At 43.2% G+C, this 10,280-nt stretch overlaps 1 protein-coding gene across 2 annotated transcripts in view; it reads left to right on the top strand.

Moving 5' to 3' along the window:
• LOC309387763 (solute carrier family 22 member 2-like) overlaps positions 1 to 5,759 on the top strand; it is a 31,056-nt gene extending 25,297 nt beyond the window's left edge. For both annotated transcript variants that reach the window (XM_081944532.1, XM_081944531.1), the window contains exons 10-11: positions 586 to 698; positions 4,826 to 5,759. In XM_081944532.1, the coding sequence (XP_081800658.1) occupies positions 586 to 698; positions 4,826 to 4,950 (238 nt within the window). In that variant the 3' untranslated portion in view covers positions 4,951 to 5,759. The remainder of the gene's footprint in view (positions 1 to 585; positions 699 to 4,825) is intronic.
• The last annotated feature ends 4,521 nt before the right edge of the window (positions 5,760 to 10,280 follow it).

The raw sequence follows: 10,280 nt of genomic DNA on the forward strand, positions 1-10,280 counted from the left end.
GGTACCGTTCCAGTATGGTGCTCCGGAGGGCCCACCAGCCCACCATCCTTACCTGTATTTGAGCTCTTCTGTGCTTCCACGCATGAGCACGGAGTGTACAGCGCCTGCGCGATGCTCCTCTGAGCAGCTGGGGCATTGCGGAGCATCGCAGACGGTAAGTATGCATGTGTGCGCTGCACGTGTTCATGTGGTGGACGCCGGGCTCCATTGCACCATACTGGTTGCATCGGGATCCGGAACCCACCACTGCAGGACATATACATTCAGTGGGGAAGAATCTGCATTTGTTCAACTTGTAGTCATTTCTCTTTAATCCATCGATACCCTCTTCTGATCCCTTTACAAAGAGGAATCTGAAGGGCTCAGTGTCTTTTCAGACAAATGACAGGGTTGCAACCACCCACCAAACTCTTAGGCTTATCTGGAGGTCAGAGGTATTCTAGGGAATGAAAATGATATTAAGGTTTGGTTCTTGGCTTTCTAATGAGGCAAATTCTCATTTATTCATTTATTTTATTAATATGTCTGTATGTCTGTATGTATAGCATTGAATCTGATCTTTCTGTCTGTCCGTCTTTCTTTCAGAAACCTTGGCTTGATGGTATGTTCTTCCATGTGCGATTTTGGTGGAATCATATCCCCATTTATAGTCTACAGATTGGCAGAGATCTGGCATGAACTACCTCTTGTAGTCTTCTGTAAGTGATATTCTATCTGTGGCAGCTACAGTTCATTAATGCTCAATCATGCACTTTTGTATTCATCCAGGGATTCAGTCCAACTGAACTTAAGTGGACTTAGATTTATGTAGATCTGTATCATACAACAAATTGGCCAAATTGGCAGACAAGATGCACTGTTTGTGACTTCAGATTGGAATGCCAAAGTTGGAAACACAAAAGAGGAAAATATATTTTGATTACATGGTTTAGGAAACCAAAATGAAGCAGAAGACCATTTTATCAATTTCTGTCACTCCAAAGAAACAGCTAACACGGTCTTCAAATAATCAGAAGGTCTTCTTCGTGGACACTACCAGATGAAGTATATATAAATCAGATTAACTAAAAGGAAATGGATGAGTTCATTTATGGTATCAAGATTTGGCCAGGTGCTGACTGTGGAACAGATCACAAACTGCTCCTGTGTAAATTTCAAGTTAAGCTAAAGAAGAAGAAAAGCAGTCAGTTTCCATGATATGATCTTGAACATATACCAACCATTTTCAAGGAGAACATCAGGAGTCATTTTGAACTCCTGAATTCATTAGTAGAAAACCAAAAGAATTGTGGAATGAACTTAAAGAAGTCATTAAGAGACTGCCAAAAATGAGGAAAGAGAAGAAAATAAACTCAATAAAAAAGATATGATAATTGCCAAGAAAAGAAGAGAAACCAAAGCCAAGTAAGAGAGAAATCTCAGAAAGGAAAATCTAATGAGATTCTCAGTCATCCTGGTCAGTGGTGAAATTCAATTTTTTTTACTACCAATGGCTTGGTGGGCATGGCAGGGGAAGGATATTGAGAAATCCCCATTCCACCCCACTCTGGGGCCAGCCAGAGGTGGTATTTTCAGGTTCTCTGAACTACTTAAAATATCCCCTATCAGTACCGTATTTATTTGAGTATAACGCGCAAAATTTTGTACCAAAAAAAGAAATCAAAGTATGGGTGCGCGTTATAAACGAGAGCTGGGGTGGGGTGGCAGTGGCGAGTTGTAAATTGTAAATTTCCGGACTGCAGCCTCGATCCCGGCCTCAGGCAGCGCTGCGCCGTGCTCAATAGTCGCAACTCAGCTGCCTGCCGCCTTTCCCCTCCTTTGTCTCCCAGCCGGGGCGGCCCGCCGCCGAGTTGCGACTATTGCTGCCGCTGCTGCCACCATTTAAACCAAGGAATCATCGCTTGTTCTACCTACAGAAGGTCCAGCATAGAAGCGAAGCCGAAAGAGATCCTTGCGAGGCTCTGCAGGCTTCCTCGGAGTAAGGAAGGCAACAGCTCCCCTCACCCCCCAGAAAGCAGCGGGGCTCGTCGCGATGAAAAAGGCAGCCCTGATGCCGAGGAGAGCCTTGCAAGGAGGCGGAAAGGAAAAGCCCGAAAAGGCACCAAAAGAAGTGGGGGGAGCTTCGTCCACCTGGTGGACAGCCATCGAGGCGTTGTCAAAGGCGGCGCCTGGGAGAGATGAGGCGGCGCTCCGGCGGATGGCGGAGGCGGCTCCGGGATGCATCTTTCAGCCGAGCCCCGCACGTGTGTGCGCCTGTTGCCAGCGTTCGGCGGCAGCAGTGGCGGCAATAGTCGCAACTCGGCGGCGGGCCGCCCTGGCTGGGAGACAAAGGAGGGGAAAGGTGGCAGGCAGCTGAGTTGCAACTATTGCCGCTGCTGCTGCCGCCGAACACTTAGCCTGCTCTTCCTCTTCTCTATACAGCAATCGCCTACTCATTACAATGCCTCCCGCGAGTTTGGTCTTATTTTGTCTTGACTAGAGCAAAAGCTGGCGCGCCTCTGCCCCCTTCCCGCCCCGCCGGCGGCAATAGTCATTACTATTACAATGCTTGGTGTGAAACAAACTTTTATACCGATTTTTAATCGAAAATTAGGGGGTGCGCGTTATACACGTGTGCACGTTATACTCGAATAAATACGGTACTTCAGAACCTGTGTCAGAACCTGCTGAATTTCACCCTGATCCTGGTCATGGTTGTCCCAAGTGTACTTTTTTTCAAGAGGCAGTTGGACTTTCTGGTTTTTCTTTGAAGATGTTTTCCAAACCGAAGAAGCTTCTTGGATGAAAAGTGAAATATCTTCAAAGAAAAACCAGAAAGTCCCGTTGCCTCTTGGGAAAAAAAAACATATTTGGGACTCAGAAAGGAACTTAATAAACTTACATCAGAGAGCTGTTAATTAACATCCCAGGTACAGATGCCAATATCCATGGTAACTTAGAAGATATTACTTACTTACAAGAACCTCAAGTACCAGAATGTGATATTAGATCAGTATTCTGATCATTACCAAGTCAGGATGGAATGGAAGAAGGATGGAAACAGACATGAAAAAAGATAGTTCCGACCTTGAATTGAATGAATTACTCCAAAGGACATATTGCCGGGATGTCAAACTGGATTTCTTCAAGGGCCAGATCAGCATTGTAGTTCTCCTTGATGGGCTGACTGGGGAGGTGGTGGGAGATGGGACAGATGCCTCCTGCAGCACTCTGCTGGCCAAAATGAGGAATGGAGGGCAGGCATGTGCGGACCCCACGCACCCCATTTTTGACTTGGACAGCCTCATGCAGCACTCTGCTGGCCAAAATAGAGTGTGTTTTGGCTGGCAGGGTATTGCAGTAAGCGTTCACTGTCTCTCCCCCCTCCCCGCATGCCCTGTTTTCGGCCTGGATGGTCTCCTGCAGCACTTTGCCAGCCAAAACATGCCCCATTTTGGCCAGCAGAGTGCTACAGGAGGCTGTCTAGGTTGAAAACGGGGCATCGGGGGACTGTGCATGGGCCTCCTGTGCCCCATTTTGGCTGCCAGATGCACCAGGCCGGCCCCGCGGGCCAGATTTAAGCACCCCACTGGCCTTATGTTTGACACTCCTGACATATTGTAATATAAGCAATTCAAATGCAATCAAACAAAGGGAAGGAGTATATGAAGCACTGTACAGTATACATATCAATATCCAAGATCCCTTAAAAGATGTTCCCTATTTACAAAAATATCTAGTTCTAGAAGATGAACTTAGGGATCAGCATTCTGGTCACTACCAATTCAGAAAGCTCTAGGAAGTGATATATGAAATATGGCAAGTAACAGAAGATGAAATCAGTAAAAGTTCTAACCAATCTATGCAGGAAATCTGGAGAGCAACATATTGGCCAATAGCCTGGAAGAGGTCAATCTACATTCCACTACCAAAAAAGACTTAATAGTGTGTGCATACAATCATACGATATCCTTAATTTCACATGCTAGTGAAATAATTCTTAGGATCATTCAACACAAAATTAGAACTGTATGTGAAAAAAGAAATACCAGACGTTCAATCTAAGTGACTAGACTTTCAAAGGGACCCATGGCATGATAAAAGTTAAGCATCCCAATTTTTAAGACAGGTAATCCTCAACGTAAGACCACAATTGAGCCCAGAATTTATGTATGTTGCTAAGTGAGAAATGTGTTAAGTGCGTTTTGTCCCATTTTACGACTTTTCTTGTTTGTTAAGTGAATCACTGCAGTTATTAAATTGGTAACATAGTTGTTAAGTGAATCTGGCTTCCCCATTGACTTTGCTTGTTAGGAGTTCGCAAAAGGGGATCACATGACTCCAGGATACTGCAACTATCATACATGTGAGTCAGTTGTCAAGCATTCAGATGTAAATCACATGACCTTGGGCTTGCTGCAATGGTTGTAACTGTGAAAAATGGTCACAAGTCACTTTTTCAGTGCCATTGTGTCAGAGAAGATATGACTGGCAGAGACATGGTAACAAGGTCAGCCAATGGGAGCTGAGACAGTAAGGAGCCTGGGCGTGGCTTAGCTGTGCTAAGCTCTGAGAATTGAAACCAATCTTTTGTCTCTACCACGTTGGAAGAACCGCTCTTGGTATTGTATATATTACTTCATGTATTATTGTGCATCTAAAGAAAAGTCTGACACGTGGCAACTTTGAACAGTTACTAAATGAACTGTTGTAAGTTGAGGACTACCTGTACAGATAATTTTGATGCAGCCGAAATAAAACATCCAAAATAAAATGATTGTGTGTCCATCTTGACAATATGTCATAATTTGGTTTCTGATGTTTTTTTGTTATGTTTTATTTGCAGCTGTCATAGGGTTAATAGCTGTTGGAACAGTGCTGCTTTTGCCTGAGACCAAAGGAAGCACCTTGCCAGAGACCATCGATGACATAGAAAACTTCCGCAAACCTGCATTAAAGAATCAGTCTTGAAGCAAATTCAAGTTTAATTATTTTTGAAATGTGTGTGCTCAGCTATGGTCCATAAATAGTCCAGATCTAATCACTATCCTAATAAAAATATTACATTGTACAGTCTTTCATTTGGACAGGTATTTTATACACACACAAAAGTGTTAATTTCTTCCAGGTGTGGCTGTGTTAAACTGACGGACGTTTGTCAATATAGCAAACGCAGTATGTAAACAGTAAAAATAAGCAGAGGGCAGTGAAAATAATACCATTTACCTGATATTTAAACATTGTGTTATGACTGGAGGCTCTAGATTTGTTAAAACACTATTCCTTCTTTTTATTTTAACTTTTGCTACTTCATTTAGTTTTCTATGCATATCTGTATGTTGTAAATCTTTTGGGGATTCTTGGTAGTGCCCAGAACCAAGGTAAATATATTTTTGCAGGTAAACGAGACCAATACATAAATAAATGGTAGTATTGGATAATATAGCACAATTGAAAAATAGGCAGAGGGGTTAAAATTGGTGTAAAGTGGCAAGAGTTTGCCAGGACAAGTAAGGAAATTAATATGGGTGTTTTGGTTCTGTTTATGCAGGCCTAGAACTGGAAGGAATCAGATGTAGAGGAATTATCATCCTTGGAGATGCTGAAATAAACAGAGATTAAGAGAAACAGTAAAAGGCTTCTCATTGGATAGCTTTGAATCAGGAAGTCAACACGGGAGATGTTTAGAAGGAAATGAGGGGTTGTCCCAAAGAATGGAGAGATAGAAACAAAATTCAGAAGGATTAGGGGAAAAACAAAAGCTTGGATGCACATAGAAATTTATCCTTAATTCACAAAAATGGGTGAATCAAGGATAGAAAAAGAAAGAAACAGAATATTAGTTAAGGAAAAAGGTAACATAAACAGCTAAAGGGAATATGAGCCATATCTTACGTTTTTCTCAAGGTGAGAAAAAAAAAACCATCCACAAGTAGATAAGAGTTAAAGGAGAGAGGAAGCAAGACTTCTCTCCCTGTAGTTTTTTGTCTAGCAGGTTTCCGCTCATGCAACCAACAAGGGTAGAGAGATGTCAAAGGTGCAAAGATTCACAAGTACAGTATCCACTTGGGTAATGCAGATAGACAGAGACAGCTGACTATTTCACTGGTGGGGGAAACTGCACAGCAAATCAATCAGTTGTGGGAGGATAGAAGCTTGGAGGACCAAGAGAAAGAGCAGATAGGATTCAGATGGGCCAGGCAGGAAGAAATTTAAGAAAAACAGAGTTGGAAGGGACCATGGAGGTCTTCTAGTCCAACTCCCTGCTCAACCAGGAGTCCCTATACCGTCCGGACAAATCTCTTTTTAAAAACTCCCAGTGATGGAGCACTCACAACTTCTGAAGGCAAGCTGTTCCACTGATTAATGGGGGGAGGGGGGAATTAAACAGCCCAGAAGATAGGGGGAGGACTGCTGCATGAGATTTTTGCAGACATAACTCTTTGGGCATTTTACGAGGTAGGAGGGAGAGTTAGATTGTTTAAATATGCTCTGTGCCTTTGATGTGCTGCATATTGATGGCAATTGCTTAGTATATGTACTCTATGGAGTAGGAACTGTTGGCTCTGAACAATCTCCTTTGTGGGGCATATGAAAAATCACCCCATTGAGCTCAGTACCTTATTTTTATATAAATTAGTCCTGTGCCTATTTGATACTGTCTGTATATCTGTATGCTTATTGCTTTTCTATTGCTAATAGTAAAGTTGTTCTTGTCTATTCAAGAGGTTGGATATTTTTTTTTCCTTATTGGATAGCCTAGGCAGGAGGTGGGACATCTCCCCTTAGAATCTCCTTACACAGTGGTGGGATTCAGCCAGTTTGCACCAGTTCGGGAGAACCAGTTGTTAACTTTCTGAGCAATTTGGTGAACTGGCTGTTGGAAGAAATCATTAGGGCAGAGAACCAGTTATGACATTATTTGAATCCCACCACTGTCCTTATGGATAGAAGATTCACCAGCAGCTTGATTATGGGACCTGCATTACTGTTAGTAGGATCTCTGCTGTGAGTTTGAGGAATCAACTCCTTGGATTCAGGATTCGCAATTATGTTAAAACAGGAACCGGTTTTACTTCATAAGCCCAGGGTTTTAATAATCTTTATTTACCCCTTCAATACAATGCATATTCACTTCTCCCCTTTCACAGAATCATTCATTTCCTTTCTGGTGATCCAGCAAATTTTCTGGGTTTCAAATGCTGGTCTTCAGTTTTAATATGAGGTAACCAAGAGATTTCTGCCTTTTTAAAAAGAAAACATTCATCCTCCGTCCCTGTAATTGCCTACTTCCAATAGGAGACCATGAGCAAAATGCTAGTTTCAGGGGTACTTGGGAAAGAGGTAAGAGAATCCCTGTTCACTATAACCTGCTCTCTGCACAACATAAACATGCATATGTTTATAGATCTTCTTCACAGTAGGAGAAAGCAATTGGTGCATCTCACCCAGCATCTCATTTATGTAACACTTCTAGTGTCCAGTTTTATTGAGAGAGAAAAACCCCTAAATCATCTCCAAAAGTGGGAGATAAAAAGAATGGAAGACTGCACATACAGGTGCAGGTAGGCAGTGATATCAGCATACCTAGAGATATGAAATTGGGCTCTAGGAAAAGGTTTTATGTGATTTTTTTTGCATAATCTTCAAAATTTTCAATTTTGTCAGGTTGTTTGCAGCCAACGTTAGGAAGAAAAGAATGAATCAATGCAATTTTTTAAAGCACAGGTGTTTGGCACTTGGGGAAGAGAATTTAAGAATCAGAGTTGGTTGGAGAGTGAGGCAAATTGGTCAAGGTCAATTTATTTACCTGAGGGGTGATAGGTCTTATGTTATTTCTCTAATTTAACACTATAACAGAGTTGGGAGGGACTTTGGAGGTCTTCTAATCTAATCTGCTTAGGCAGGAAACTCTATACCCGTGATGGCAAAGCTATGGCACGAGTGCCACAGATGGCACGCAGAACCATTTTTTAGAGCATGCGAGATGCTGCCCTGTCAGTTGGCCAGTGTGCATTCATGTGCTGGCCAGCTGACTTCAGCCTTCTTTTGAGGCCATTTTTCACCCTCCAAAGGCTTCCTTGAAGCCTCGGGAGGACGAAAAACCACCCCTATGGACAAACCGGAAGTCACCATTCCCGAACTTCCGAGTTCCCCGTAGGATGACCATGTGATGGCCGTGGCAAGGGGGGCGTTTCACCAGGTTCGCCTGGTGCGCCAATTGCATCCCCTATTGGACCGGAACGCCCTCCGCACAGTCACCCATGCGCTTGTGACGTCCCGGCTGGACTACTGTAATGCTCTCTACATGGGGCTCCCCTTGAGATGCGCCCGAAGACTGCAGCTGGTTCAGAATGCGGCCGCGCGGGCAATTGTGGGAGTCTCTAGGTACTCCCACGTAACACCTCTCCTGCGCGGGCTGCACTGGCTACCTGTGGCTTTTCGGGTGTGTTTCAAGGTTTTGATTATCATCTTTAAAGCGCTCCATGGCACAGGACTTAGGTACTTGCGGGATCGTATCCTGCCCCATACATCCCTTTGGCCGATCCGCTCTCACAGAGAGGGACTCCTCCGGGTGCCGTCCACAAGGCAGTGCCAGCGGGTGACGCCCAGGAGTAGGGCCTTCTCTGTGATGGGTCCGACCCTCTGGAATGACCTCCCCCCTGACATCAGAACAACTACCGATCTCCGCTCCTTCCGTAAGAAGCTTAAAACCCACCTGTTTAGTTTAGCTGGCCTGGCCTAACAATTCTGCACTTTTAAATTTTTAAGGGTTGGTTTTAAGTTGATTTTTAATTTTTACCATCCTGTACAGCTTTAAGGTTTAATTTGATTTTAAATGTATTTATTCTTTGTATATGGTTTTTAATGTGGTGCCTGTACACCGCCCCGAGTCCCTTCGGGGAGAGGGGGCGGTCTATAAATCAAATAAAATTGAAATTGAAAATTTGCCCTCTGGAGCCTTCAGGGAAGCTCTTGGGGTTTCCGGAGGGCGTCAGGGGGATGGGGGCTATTTTAGCCCTCCCCAGGCTCCTAGAAAGCCTCTGGAGCTGGGGAGGGCAAAAAAACCATGCCAAAAGCGGAGGGGGTTTCTGGTCACACATGCATGCATGCTCAGAGGGGGGTGTCATGCGCATAGCATTAGGGATATGGCATCCCACACACAACCATCTTGCGCTCCCCCGCGCTTTTGGCACAGGAGCCAAAAAAGGTTCTCCATCACTGCCCTATATCATTTCAGATAAATGATCATCCAATGTCTTCTTAAAAACTTCCAGTGTTGGAGTATTCAAAACTTCTGGAGGCAAGTTGTTCTATTGATTAATTGTTCTTACTGTCAAGAAATTTCTTCTTAGTTGCTTCTCTCCTTGATTAGTTTCCACCTATTGCTTCTTTTCCTATCCTCAGGTGCTTTGGAGAATAGTATAACTCCCTATTTTTTATGGCAGCCCCTGAGATATTGGAACACTGCTATCATGTCACCCCTAGTCCTTCTATTCATTAAACTAGACATACCCAGTTCTTCATATGGTTTAGCTTCTAGTCCCCTAATCATCTTGGTTGCTCTTCTCTGCACTTTTTCTAGAGTCTCATTTTTCCTTGTTGCCACTCCCACAAAAATGGTTATAAACAATTGGTTATGCCAGCCATAGTCAGAAAGGTCTCTGGGTTGCCATCTACTCAAAGGATGGATTTAGGTTAATGATCCTAAGCCCCAGATTGCTCCTGAAATCTTGAGTGCTGTCCTTCTCTGGAAGCTTCCAAAAACTGTTATCAAATGATAATGTTTAATGGACAGAGGATCAAATGATTAACTGATAGTACTTCTTGTTTAGCAACTGCCTTGTTGAACAACTATTTGATGGTGATGAAAAAGCAACTTTATGGTTGATCCTTGCATTTATGATCTTGTAAAGCAAAAGAAATTTGAAGTAAGATCATAAGGACTGCTGCAGTTTTACTTAGTGATTGTTTTGCTCAATGATTGAGTCGCCAGTCCCAATTTTGGTTGCTACACAAAGACTATCTATATGTAAGCAGCATAAAATGAAACTCTGGTGGATGTTTTGAGACTATGCATTACTATTTGGCTAGTGTCCTCTAATTCATCTCCCCTAAGCCAAGAGAGATCCCTGGCCCAGAATGTTGGTTCCTTCTGAAAAGTTTTCACAGCGATCTGTATATTAGGAACACTGTTAACAGCATTGTGTATTTGAAGAAATGTTCATGAAAATGCATATACAGTTGTGTGCGAGAAACAGAAAACATCAGCTAATAAATGAAACAGAACAAAACTTAAG

This window comes from Natrix helvetica (genome assembly GCF_964273705.1).
Source record: "Natrix helvetica genome assembly, chromosome: 2".
NCBI classification, from domain to species: Eukaryota; Metazoa; Chordata; class Lepidosauria; order Squamata; family Natricidae; genus Natrix; species Natrix helvetica.